Source organism: Ahaetulla prasina, chromosome 1 (genome assembly GCF_028640845.1).
Source record: "Ahaetulla prasina isolate Xishuangbanna chromosome 1, ASM2864084v1, whole genome shotgun sequence".
Lineage (NCBI taxonomy): Eukaryota > Metazoa > Chordata > Lepidosauria > Squamata > Colubridae > Ahaetulla > Ahaetulla prasina.
The window spans coordinates 349,772,936-349,787,531 of record NC_080539.1 but is presented as its reverse complement, the minus strand read 5'-3'; the positions used below and the strand labels follow the sequence as shown (position 1 = coordinate 349,787,531).

General features: G+C 37.4%; 1 protein-coding gene and 1 long non-coding RNA gene across 2 annotated transcripts in view; one reads left to right on the top strand and one right to left on the bottom strand.

Annotated features, from left to right (window-relative positions):
* The window catches only part of GCH1 (GTP cyclohydrolase 1), a 48,538-nt gene that overhangs the window by 7,629 nt on the left and 26,313 nt on the right, over positions 1-14,596 (bottom strand). Inside the window, exon 4 of the mRNA XM_058163039.1 lies at positions 441-472. Within this exon, the coding sequence (XP_058019022.1) occupies positions 441-472 (32 nt within the window). The remainder of the gene's footprint in view (positions 1-440; positions 473-14,596) is intronic.
* The window catches only part of LOC131188067 (uncharacterized), a 36,222-nt gene that overhangs the window by 14,035 nt on the left and 7,591 nt on the right, over positions 1-14,596 (top strand). The window contains exon 2 of the long non-coding RNA XR_009152715.1: positions 12,148-12,235. This is a non-coding gene — a long non-coding RNA (uncharacterized LOC131188067). The remainder of the gene's footprint in view (positions 1-12,147; positions 12,236-14,596) is intronic.

Here is a 14,596-nt window from a genome sequence, read left to right as displayed (position 1 = left end):
CCTCAGAAGGATGGAAGGCTGAGTCAACCTTGAGCCTAGTGAGATTTGAACTGTCAAATTGCAGGCAGCCGGCAGGCAGCAGAAGCAGCGTGCAGTACTGCATTCTAACCACTGCATCACTGCGGTTAGGCTAGCATGCTTCTCACTGATGAACATGCTGATATCCTGCCTTGGTTCTTATTCTCTTTGTTATTGTTTGCTGTCCAAAGTAACTTCCTGAGATGGGTGGCTGAATGAATGAATGAATGAATGAACGAACTCCATGACTACGGAACTTCCTGTGTAGTGGGATATACAGGTAATAAATTGCTCACAGCACATTCATGCCTTTTTTTAATTTACCACAGCTGATTAATAACCCTTTGATATTGTATGGCAAATTCTATTAGAATGGGAAAACATACATTTCGTTAGGTGAAGCACAAAAGATTTTTACTTGCCTTGTAATCGTCTACTGTATATTTCCACAATCCTAGAAGGAGACAAAAACCCAATGCATTTCATTAAGATTACCTTGAAAACAAATTAAGGATAAGTACTTCCCAAACGTTTTATTACCCAAAACCACATATAGGAAAACCTTAGTGAACTTGGAGGACGAGTCGTAAGTCCCTTCCTTCAACACTGTCGGAACTTTGAATGGATACTGTACCAATGGTTGTAACTAGAGGACTCTCTGTATTATAAAAACAGTATCACTGAATGATCTTTACATCATTTCAACAAATTACTATTGGTAATTTCATCAATTGTCTTAATAGGAATATTTGGGAAGTTTTTTGAATATATTTTAGCACCCACAGCAATCTTTAAGTCAATTTAAATGTCCCTGTTGTGATGGGTATGGATTTGTGTATCATTATCCAAAGGGGGAGGGGAAACACATTTACTCAATTTTGGGTATTTTACCAAAATTTTAATTAAGCGAAGCCCTGGTCTTGAACAGTGTATTTTAATACAGGGCTGTAATCCTCCACTTTTCTAGCATCTTCTTTCACCACTATATCACTTGCTGGGATTTGCAGGGTTTGACAACACAGGATGAGTCCCCTACTCTGCTCTATTACACTGTTCAGTAGATGTTCTGGCTCTGTAGTTTTGAAATGTACTTCTTAAGATGGAAATCTCTGAGAGGCCACTCCAATTACCAATTCAGCCTCTTTGATCTACCAGCCTGCATTGGCCTGCAGGGCTTTGCACAGAGATAATCTGGGGTGATCCAAAAAAACAGGAGGATATGAAAACAAACAACTCTTTTCACTGTTACAGTTTAAACAAGTGGAATGGGCAAGATGCTTTTGTTTTATGCTAATTTTCACTCTTTTTTCAAGACCTGCAAACTACATTATCATTGTCATGAGAAATTTTAGCAAAAGGGATCTACTAATAAAGTATCCTGACATAGAATGACAGAACTGGCCATGCAAGTCTCAACATGGGATGTGACACTCCCAGACATAAGCTCTTCTAAGCCCTGATTCTTGTAATAGAAGAATTAAGGTCATGCTTCAGGCCACCTGTGAAATACAGTAGATGCAATTGGCTTTCTTGATCTGGGAGATTATGTCTGGCCAACAGCCACAATAAGAAGTGCTCCTTAGTGGGCTGTCCAAGTTTGCTTCTTGGCCAAGTTTGCTTCTGGAGCAATCTCTTCCACCTTACTTGCCAATCTAGCAAAACGAGGCTTTCAAAAAGCAGTTATTAACAACTGGGTTTGGGAAGAAAACTGCTTTGCTCTAGGTTTCCACCAACTGGTTGCCAGCAGGCTTTAGTTGCTTGATGGTAGGAATTTCTCAGAATAATAATTTTGTCCTGTTTTCTACAGCCCTTTAGATGTTAGGAAGATACATATTATGGATATCAGGGTCCCTACAGTCTTCCCTTCTCTAAGCTAAATATATATATAAATATACATTGAGACTCTAGAAAGAATGCAGAGAAGAGCAACAAAGATGATTAGGGGACTTGAGGATAAAACATATAAAGAACGCTTGCTGGAACTGGGTATGTCTAGTCTTATGAAAAGAAGGACTAGGGGAGACATGATAGCAGTCTTCCAATTATCTCAGGGGCTGCCAGAAAGAGGAGGGAGTCAAGCTATTCTCCAAAGTACCTGAGGGCAGGACAAGAAGCAATGGGTTGAAACTAATAAAGGAGAGAAGCAACCTAGAACCAAGGAGAAATTTCCTGACAGTTAGAACAATTAATTAGTAGAACAACTTGCCTCCAAAAGTTGTAAATGCTTCAACACTGGAAGTTTTTAAGAGGAGATTGGATAGCCATTTGTCTGAAGTGGTGTAGAGTTTCCTGCCTAAGCAGTGGTTTGGACTAGAAGACCTCCTAGGTCCCTTCCAACTCTGTTATTCTATTCTACCCAATGCTTCCAAACATTCCCATAAGATTTTCTTATAAGCTTTTCTTATCTTCTTAGTTGTTGTCCTCTGGACACATTAGTTTATCAATATCTTTTCTAAAATACAGTGTCCAGAACTGAATACAATATTCTAGAGGCAGACTTATCAATACTGAATAGATAAAAATAATAACTTCTCTTCATCTTGATATTATACTTGTGTTGGTTCTGCTTCTTTTGCAGCTGGGTCATACTATTTGTGTAATGTGTAATGTGCTTGTGTAATGCTTATGATCTACGAAGTTACTCAGATGTCTTTCACATGTATGTCAGCTCAATCAATCTCTATCAACTTATTTTATGGCCTGGACTACTGAGCACTTCACTTTTGCTCCTGTTGAAATACTCTGGGATCTCTATATCTATGTGTGCTTCCTTCCCACACAGTGTCACTTTCTGGTCTATTCCTATTCTATAACTTATATACTCTTCAACTCTTGTATTTTATTCTTGAGTTTCATCTCCCCAAGAAAAAGTACATTCTTTCAAAAAGCTGCTGATGCATAAACATTAATAACAGTTAATGAAGTCCTAAGAGTGACAAAATCTGGGTGGCCATCTGCCCAACATTATACAAGACAGTCCTCAATATACAATATACAATATATCCTCTATATCCTACAGCCACCTATCTCCACAACCCCCATCTCAGACACACCAACAACAGCCAAGCTTCCTACAACTGACCCCATTTCATTGGGTTCACAACCCCTAGTGATCACAGAAAAGGAAGTGCAGGACCTATTTCACAGACAAAAGCCAGGAAAAGCTCCAGGCCCAGACAAGATAACTCCTTCTTGCTTAAAAGTCTGTGCTGACCAATTGGCCCCCATCTTCACCCATATTTTCAATAAATCACTAGAGATGTGCTATGTTCCTTCTTGCTTCAAACGCTCTACCATCATCCCAGTGCCGAAGAAGCCCACCATCAAGGAACTGAATGACTACAGACCAGTTGCTCTAACATCTGTAGTCATGAAAACCTTTGAAAGGCTAGTGCTTTCCTACCTGAAAACCATCACGAATCCGCTCTTAGACCCCTTGCAATTTGCATACCGAGCAAATAGATCAACAGATGATTCTGTTAATATGGCTCTGCACTACATCCTACAACATCTTGAGTCTCCAAAGACCTATGCAAGGGTCCTTTTTGTATGTTTCAAAAAGTTTTATTTTGACATTCTTATCCAATAACATATCCAATAACATATTTAATGTACCATCATATACAATTAATCGGGTCTGCCCGGTCACCACCCCCTTCCTTTTCCTTTTACTCTCCTTCTCTACCTTCTTCTACTTTCCATAACCATCCTCCCCCTCTCTTATCTACATCCTCTCCTCTTTCCTCCCTACTCCTTTCTTCTCCCTCTTCCCCTCTTCCTTCCTTTCCTCCTCCTCCTCTTCTCTTTCCTCCTTCTCTCTTCTACTCCTTCTTTCCCTTCATTCTAAAGTAGTAGCCAGGCAGGTCCGATCTTACATTAATTATACATCTTCAATCATCTTTGTACATTAACTATCAATCCATTTTCTGCCCCCTCCCCCTCCCTTCCCCTTCCTCCCCCCACCCCCCAGGACTTCCGAGAACCGAGTACAGGGTATAAAACTAACAACAAAAATTAAAATCTAGCACAAATCATAATCCATAGTCATTCCTTAAAACCTCCACTCCCCTTCCAAAGACAAAGAAGATACTTTTCTTCCACTCCATTATATATCAGACCATTCCACTCCTAGAGTTCTCAGAAGTTTCCGATTGAGTTAGTATTTATTCTTGAATAAAGTACATAGTTTTTAATATCCAACCTTCATCAATCAATATCAAAACAACGTTCCATCTTCCAATATTCACCAAGGGTTCTTCTAAAATGTCTTTCTTCCCTTAGCAGTCTCTCAAACATAGTTCATATTTCCAGCTTAGTTTCTTTAATTTTTCTGTCCAACCTTCCGGGGTAAGCAATAGTCCATCTTTTCACATCTTTAACATTTATATATACAACAAATAATATTACAAATATCCAAAGTATCAATTGTAGTAATTAAAATCTTCACTTTACCTTACTTATATCAAATAACATTGTTAAAATTACACCTATAACTTATCCAAAATATATCTATTATAACAATTACATTCTAATTAACATTACATCCATCTCTTAAATATAATATTTAATCCAAATTCCTAAATTTTACTATCTATCCTCCAAAATTAAACAATATTCCATCTTCCTATTCCTTTATACCTTTAATATATCATATAGTACCCCTAAAATTACACATTTATATCCACAATAAATCATTTACAAAAATTAACCATAATCATATGTAATAAAGTTAAACATTCTCCCTCCCCTTCTTCTATCTTACACATTTTCGACCATCTATTCACCATTCAACTTAACATCTGTTAACAAAGAATTCCCAATCTTTAATACATTAGTATAAAAATCTCGTGCTTTACAAATTGTGTTGAGAAAATACTTTCTTCCTTTATAATTCAGTGTTAAACCTACTGGAACCTCCCATCTAAAATATATCTGATGTTTCTTAAGCTCATCCACCAGAAAGGCAAATTCTTTTCTCTTTCTTAACATTTTAGGAGGAATTTCCTTCATCATTATTATATCTTGTCCTAATATTTGAAATTTATTTTTATAAAATGCTCGCAAAATTCCATACCTAATCCTCTTATTTGTAAAATAAATAACCACATCTCTCGGTAAACACTTCTGCCTTGCCCACCAGGAATTAACACGATAAATTTTTTCAATATTAACTTCAAAATCTTCTGGTTCCATTCCCTCTATCTGGGCAAAGGCCTGAATAAAAATCTCTTTCAAATTTTCCTCTTTAGATTCTCTTAAGCCCCTTACCCTTATAGCATATTCCATTAATTTATATTGTAATATAACCCTTTCTTCTTCTGCCTTATCAGCCTTAACCTGAATATCATCTATTTTATTTTCTAAATTCAAATTAATTTGAACTTCATCTATTTTCCTTTGCAAATCTAAATTAATTTTGTTAAGTTCATTCAATCTTTCTTCTGTCTGTGTACTAGATAACAATAATGGAGTAATTGATTCCTTTAATTTTTTCATCTCCTTACTCTGCTCTTCCACCAAATCTTTAAAATCCAGTATTTCTTTCTCCATTTCATTAAATTTTTGATCTATTTCTGAAAGATGAGCCTCCATAAGCTCCTGTAAAAAATTCCTTAGACTTTCTTTAATATCCTCTCTCAATTTCCGTACCTGAAGTGAAGATATTTCCAATATTCTAGAAGTGGTTAAATCTCTTTGCTTAAAAGCCATTTTTAAACTAAGTAATATCAAGAAGAAGAAAAAAAAAATTCAATACCATCATTCCAGACATTCTTCTAACTAAGCTAAACCAGCTACAGGTACCGGAACAGACTTGTAAGTGGATCACAAGCTTCCTAACAAACAGGAAGCAGCAGGTGAAGCTAAGCAAGATCACATCAAATATCTGTACAATTAGCACAGGGGCCCCCCAAGGCTGTGTGCTCTCCCCACTTCTCTTCTCTCTGTATACCAATGACTGCATCTCCAATGATCCATCTGTTAAGCTACTGAAGTTCGCAGATGACACAACAGTGATTGGTCTCATTTGAGACAATGACGAATCCGCATATAGACGAGAGGTCGAACGACTAGCCTTGTGGTGCAACCAAAACAATCTGGAACTGAACACACACAAAACCGTAGAAATGGTAGTAGACTTTAGGAAAAACCCTTCCATACTTCCACCTCTCACAATACTTGACAACACAGTATCAACAGTAGAAACCTTCAAATTTCTGGGTTCTATCATATCGCAAGATCTCAAATGGACAGCTAACATCAAAAACATCATTAAAAAGGACAACAAAGAATGTTCTTTCTGCCAACTCAGTAAGCTCAAACTGCCCAAGGAGCTGCTGATCCAATTCTACAGAGGAATTATTGAGTCTGTCATTTGCACCTCTATAACTGTCTGGTTCGGTTCTGCAACCCAACAAGAAAAACACAGACTTCAGAGGATAATTAGAACTGCAGAAAAAACAATTGCTACCAACTTGCCTTCCATTGAGGACCTGTATACTGCACGAATCAAGAAGAGGGCCGTGAAAATATTTGCAGATCCCTCGCATCCTGGACATAAACTGTTTCAACTCCTACTCTCAAAATGACGCTATAGAGCACTGCACACCAGAACAACTAGACACAAGAACAGTTTTTTCCCGAAGGCCATCACTCTACTAAACAAATAATTCCCTCAACACTGTCAGACTATTTACTGAATCTGCACTACTATTAATCGTTTCATAGTTCCCATCACCAATCTCTTTCCACTTATGACTGTATGACTATAACTTGTTGCTGGCAATCCTTATGATTTATATTGATATATTGATCATCAATTGTGTTGTAAATGTTGTACCTTGATGAACGTATCTTTTCTTTATGTACACTGAGAGCATATGCACCAAGACAAATTCCTTGTGTGTCCAATCACACTTGGCCAATAAAATTATATTCTATTCTATTCTATTCTATATAGAACAAAAGTTAACAAAATTGCCTATCAATGGGTCACAACCCCTGGACTGCAGACTGAGCACAAAGTGCAAGATTATTTCAACACTGTTTTTGTCAGTTTGGTAAGATATATTGCTAATAAAATCAAAGCAATGGTTTCTAAATGCAAATTGTACGCAAATCTTATCTTCTTGGTTTAGAGATAAAGTTTCTACCTTTTTGGCCACAGAATAAGCCTTCTTTATATGCAAACCTTCTTTATATGCAAATATCTAGCCTCCTCCACTGATACAAGATAAGAAACAGCTCCTCACAGAGATTCAACTTCCTTCATCATTAACTTCAGCAATGTATTGATTTGTAAGCAGGGAAAGAAAACGATGCTTGCTGTGATTCACAGACAGAAAGAAAATCATCAGATGTGAATGACAAATCAACATTAAAGTCCTTACTCTGCTGCTACAATTTAGAGATAATTGGGGCGGCCACCCTAGCAATACTAATCCATTGATTTGTCCTGCCAATGCCATCAAAAACAAAAGGCTGAGAACAGATTTCAAATAAATCCCCCCAGATGGAAAGCAAATTAAGATGGATGAGGCACCATGTAATACTTTCAACATTTACTAACGCAGGCAGATAAAAGACGCCAATTATTACACAAGCAGCCCTTGTGTAAGTCAATAGAAGTGAGGCAAGCGAATCAAAAATGTCAGAGTGCCAGAAGGTTTCCATCGATGTAAGAAGCAGCAGATCTTCAACAGATCACATGATCAAAATTCATGGCCACAGGCATGTATTTACAATCTTTGGAACATTCTGGGGTCACATGATCGCCACTTCCAACCCTCCCAGGGGCCACCAACAAGCAAAGCCAATGGGGGGTAGCTGGATTTGTTTAACAACTGTATGATTTGTTTAACAACAGTGGCAAAAAAAACTGGTTGTAAAATTAGATGCAACTCACTTAAAACCTTATTGCTTAATGACGGAAGTTCCATTCCAATTGCCGTCAAAAGACAAGAACTAACTAAAGGCAGCCTGGCTGAATCAGCCAATATAGTCCAAGATCATCTTAACAATATAGTGATAAATGCAGCTCATTCTTTCTATATTATATAACCATAGTGTGATCTAGGAACTCCTATTCATGGCTTTTGGGGATTCCCAACAGTTGCTACCATTCTACCAAGGAAGATACAGGTAGTTAATACAAAGGCCAAGATGGACAGAGACTGTAGTCTTTTTTGCTTGGAAAGGGTTTTTTTTTTTTTTGGCCTTTTTATTTATTTATTTTTATTTATTTATTTTATTTGTCATAACAATATATATAAGCATCACACAAAAGATTATATAGTATATAAACATATATATGAGGAAATATAAGGAGGTATAAGCATATATATATATATATATATATATATATATATATATATATATATATATATATATATATATATATATATATATATATATATAAAGAAAAAAGAAAAACAATAGGACAGGAACGGTAGGCACGTTTGTGCTCTTATGCATGCCCCTTATGGTCCTCTTAGGAATGGGGTGAGGTCAATAGTAGAAAGTTTTTGGTTAAAGCTTTTAGGATTATGAGAAGAGACCACAGAGTCAGGTAAAGTATTCCAAGCACTGATGATTCTGTTACAGAAGTCATATTTTCTGCAATCTAGATTAAAGCGGTTAACATTAAGTTTAAATCTATTGGTTGCTCTTGTATTATTGCAATTAAAGCTGAAGTAGTCTTTAACAGGAAGGACATTACAGTAGATGATTCTATGAGTTAAACTTAGGTCTTGTCGAAGGCAACGGAGTTCTAAGTTTTCTAAGCCTAGGATTTCAAGTCTGGTGGGATAAGGTATTTTGCTGTTTAAAGAGGATTTCCAAAACTGATTCCAAAAGCAACTGATAGGGGAAAAAAGCAGAGGGAAATTTCTTTTCCTGATAACATGTGTTTCTCCACATATCCTTTACTCCATATGCAATAGCATATGCCTTTAAAATGTTTTACCAATTTTTACAAGTTTACAAATTTTTAAATGGCCCAGAGTCACTCCGAGTCAGGTAGCATATGAATTTACTGATTAATATTAATTATTATGGTTGCTGTTGTCATTGTTGTGCAATTGCCGTTTGGTTTGCTGGAAGCTTTAAGATCGCCAAACAATACTCCTTCAGAGAGGGATACTTATTTCCTTTCACATGCTTTTGTGAGCTCTACAACTTCACTCTGCAGATGGGGCAGCCCTGAATAAAAACGAAATTGGTGGCACACAAATTTGATAGAGAAATAAATCAATAAAAATTGAACCGCATCATTCCTATAAAGACTCGGTAGAATGTACTGCTCATTTTCCAACTCCTAATATTGTCTTTGCTCTTATCATTCCCATTTCCGCAATCAAAGAGCAAGTCGTGGGGGAGACGAAGCTATCCAGGTTTAGCAGACTGGTTCCCACTAAGAGCCCGTCTTGTTTCCTGGGTGCCCTCCTCCTTCTGCTACTCTGTGCAAGAGGAGAAGTCAAAGTTCAGGATAGAAACGTGCTGCTGACCTACATGAACTACAAAGTATATATATAAATCCAATGCACTTTCAGTCTATTTCACAGTTACCATCCCAGTGACAAGAGTTCATGCAACATCCTAAAGCAGTGATGGTTAACCTTTTTGGTGCCGGGTGCCCAAAGCAAGCGTGTGCTTGCGCAGATACATGCGTATGTGCCCCCACCCTCAAAATGCAATGCGAGGGACCCCCCGTGCATGCGCCCGCCTCAGCGCATGTGCACGTGGCTCCATGCACATGCATGTGTCCCCTGTACATGCGCCTACTCACCCCGTTTTGGCACTGGAAAGCCTCCTGCACCAACCTGGAAGCCAAAACAGGGCACTGGGGTGTCCCATGAGGACCCCATGCCCTGTTTTGGGCCTGGAAAGCCTCCTGCACCAACCTGTACCCACCCACCCCTAGGCATGCTCCTGGGCATGCACAGCAGAGATGTGAAGAGCAGCTGGCTGGTGGGAGGCGCACAGGCATGAGCGGTGGAGCTGGGCTGGGGCAACAGCTGGTGTGCCCACAGAGTGGGCTCTGCGTGCAACCTGTGGCACGCATGCCACAGATTCACCATCATGGTCCTAAAGCCTAAATTTGGACTAATAAAATACAGTTCCTGTAATCACATAGCATATTATTGCCCAGACAAATCACATTAGAACTGCAGAAAAAATAATTGCTACCAACTTGCCTTCCATTGAGGACCTGTATACTGCACGAATCAAGAAGAGGGCCGTGAAAATATTTGCAGATCCCTCGCATCCTGGACATAAACTGTTTCAACTCCTACCCTCAAAACGACGCTATAGAGCACTGCACACCAGAACAACTAGACACAAGAACAGTTTTTTCCCGAAGGCCATCACTCTGCTAAACAAATAATTCCCTCAACACTGTCAGACTATTTACTGAATCTGCACTACTATTAATCGTTTCATAGCTCCCATCACCAATCTCTTTCCACTTATGACTGTATGACTATAACTTGTTGCTGGCAATCCTTATGATTTATATTGATATATTGATCATCAATTGTGTTGTAAATGTTGTACCTTGATGAACGTATCTTTTCTTTTATGTAACACTGAGAGCATATGCACCAAGACAAATTCCTTGTGTGTCCAATCACACTTGGCCAATAAAATTCTATTCTATTCTATTATGGCTTGGCTTGCTAGTTTGGTTTATTCAACATGTTGTGACAATGGCTACAATCCCAGGGTCACAAACTATACGCAACCTCATTTTAATCTAATTTTGAGTGTGTGGGGGAATCCGTCCCTTTACTTAAGAGTTTCTATGCATTCTCTCCTGCGAACAAGTCTTAATTCAGTCAAATAATAGAATATTTAGCGTAAAGTAATAGGAGAGGAATGGTAGAACAGTCAGAAGGCCAAAACTGGGAAAGAAGATTTTTAACACTCTCTCAACAGGTGTTTCCTAACCAAACTTCTCTGCTATCCTCAAAGCCACCAGCACTGGAAAATGTATCTCCATATCTCAATGGTGCATAAACATTTTTCTGCATGGATCCAAAAGAGGGAATTTAGCTAACGGAGACACTGCTGGAAAAAGTTAAATGTTACCTCCCCTAGTTTCACTTCAATTGCATCATCTCAACTGCTTACAATGAAAATAATTGTGGCTCAACAGGCTAATGCAGTCTGTTATTAACACAACTGCCTGCAATTACAATTACTGCAGGTTCGAGTCCCACCAGGCCCAAGGTTGACTCAGCCTTCCATCCTTTATAAGGTAGGTAAAATGAGGACCCAGATTGTTGGGGGGGCAATACAAGTTGACTTTGTATATAATATACAAATGGATGAGACTATTGCCTTACACAATGTAAGCCGCCCTGAGTCTTCGGAGAAGGGCGGGATATAAATTCAAATTTTAAAAAAAAGGTGCAACCTATATACACACACTCAGTGATAGATTTACCTATGCCAGCTTCTAACCTAGTTTCATTTTCAGTTATCTGAGCTTCACACAGTATCTACAGGTAATCCTCGACTTACAACAGTTCAGTTAGTGACCATTCAAAGTTACAACTGCACTAAAAAAAGTGACTTACGACCATTTTCACACTTACTACCGTGCAGCATCCCCCATGGTCACATGATCAAAATTCAGATGCCTGTCAACTGACTCATATTTGTGACAATTACAGTTTCTGGGGTCATGTGATCACCTTTTGTGACCTTCTGACAAGCAAAGGCAATGGAGAATCCAGATTCAGTTAACAACCATGTTACTAAACTACTGTAGTGATTCACTTAAGAAAGTAATATTTGCCTCCGCCCATGAGGCTGGTGCCTTTGCTTCTTTTAATACCACATTATGTACCTCAATTAGTATTTCCCCTAAGGACTCTTGTATTCCTTTATATAGTTCCAATGGTAACTGTCAGGATATGGCATTTTGATATTTTTCTGTTTTTTGATTGTCTCTATTAATTCTGACATTCTTATATTTTCATTCAGCATATTTTTTTTATCTCCTCTGGGACTTTGGGTAGTTCAGCTTTCTTGAAACATTGTATTTTTTCTTCTGTATTACCATCATCATTCTTATATAGCTTTTTATAGAAGTCATGGATTGTATTTTTCTTCTTTTCGTTTTAGTAGTATATGATGAGCTATTTTTGAAGTCTGGACAAAAGTTAAGCAACGGAACTATATGGAAATTCCAGCCTGGCTCTCTACGTTAGAGGTATCGATACATCCAACTTTTATGAAATTGGGGAAAGTAGTGACATGTAAGGAGGAGAACTAAAATCTAGAAAAGAATTACAAGAGGAAGGAGTAGAATTGGAATGGTTGGCATATTTACAGATTAAATCATGATATATGAAAGATAAAAAAAGAATGGGGTATCAAGAAAGAATTAACGGTGTTAGACAAAATTTTAGGAACAGATGAAAAGGCAATAAAGAAAATTTATCAATATTTATTGGAATATAAAATGGCAGAGGAACAAGTGAAGGAAACCATGGGCCCAAAATTTTGGTTATAATATTAACCTGGACAAATGGCAAGACTTATGGGAGAGAAACAGCAAACTAACCTTAGCCACTGCATATAAAGAAAATTTATACAAAATGTTCTACAGGTGGCAGCTTTCACCTACAAGATTAGCAAAAATGAATAGGAAATGATCACCTCAATGTTGGAAATGTAAATCAGTGACAGGATCTTTTTATCACATGTGGTGGTTAAAAGCTATGGGGTTTTTGGCATCAGATAAGGACATGGTTGGAAGAGATACTAGACCAAAATATAGATCTGAGACAAGAACTATTAGGAATCACAAACGAGAAATATGGCAAAGGACAGATATACTTAATGCTGCATGTTATAACTGCAGCAAGATTGGTTTCTGCGCAATATTGGAAAAACCAAGAAACTCTCCCAGAAGAAGAAATAATAAAGAAAATATTGGTCTGCGCCGAAATGGACAGGTTGACACTAGAACTTAAAAACAAGGGTGAGACAGAATACTTTGAAATATGGAACAAATTGTATCAATGGTTGGAAAGGAGTAAAAGGAGTCGGAGAAGAAAAGATTTAGGGTTTGTAGAAGAGAAAGTGGATAATATTTAGTTAAAAATACAAATGAGGACAAGGGATATGGTTATAAGACCAAAATAGCAATGTATGATAAATAGTAATTATATTTGTTATTATGTTAAAAATATGTATGGAAGTGACAAAACCGGGACGGCCACACTGTGTCCAATGTTTTTAATGTTTATTTAATAAAAAACTTTTTTTTAAAAAAAGGAATCTGACTTGAACATTAAATCAGGGTTCAAAATAGATGGGATTACGAGGGGTTCATGGGGAGAGCTCTGTTTTTCTTATTAATGCAAAATATTTGTACACAAGGATAGGGGGAAAATAAGATTGATTAGCCTCTTGTAGAATGGTGTAGGGAGAAAAAGGAATATGAGATTGTCCTTAAATCTGCCGCTTTTTCTTCTGCAGAAGAAGTCTGCATTTTACCAGAGGAGATGACCATAACCAGCAAAAAGGAACTGCAAAATTCCTTGCCAAGTTTCTTGCAATTGTATGGTAGCAAATGGGTTCCTATTCACTCCTTGATCACCCACCTAGGTATACAATCTGCTCACTCCACAGAGGTGGATCTGCAACTTGTCTCTAAGACATGTACCAATGTGGAGTTGTGATTTAGGTATTGGACTAGGAGCAAAGAGAACCAGTTGTAGTTTATTTTCAACCACAAAACCTCACTGTGTGACCTTGAACCAATCACTCTATCTCAACCCAACTGTCATAGTTATGGGAAGAAAATAGGTCTTGTCGTTAAGTACATTAAGAAAGTTAATTTTCCAATAAAATGGCCATTCTTCCTATTAAAATGTAGTTTTGCCTCCAAGCTATGTGATATTTATGAGACAGATAAATACTTCCAAAAAACTGAATCATAACTGCTTATGCTTGTATAGTTCTTGATCCCTGCTGGATACCATGAAGCACGTACGGTCAAATTTAACTGAGACGATTACAAGAGAAGGTCATTGTAGAGAGAAAACAAAGTTTGTCAGACTAAACTGTGAATGGAGGATTTAGCATTTCAAAAAATGCCTTCCCCGCTTATCATCTGGATGCTAAGAAACATTATCTTGTATTCTTCTGTAAGAATTATTTTTACTCCCATCTTAAACCTGACCATCTACTTTTATGAACAACCCCCCTGTCTAAACAGAGAATCTAAAATCATCTCTGAAATGCCCAAGAATTTCTGTAATTCACTGTTAATAACATTGAACTAGGTAGTATGAATTGGCATAAAGTAGTTTCTTATTTTTTATAAACTGATAACCAACCACAGGGAATGTTTTTAATTAGAATTCTTCCTGCTTGAGTTAATCATGACATATTTAATAATAATAATAATAATAATAATAATAATAATAATAATAATAATAATAATAATAATAATAATAATATCAGAGTTGGAAGGGACCTTGGTTGGAGGTCTTCTAGTCCAACCCCCTGCCCAGGCAGGAAACCCTACACCATTTCAGACAAATGGCTATCCAGCATTTTC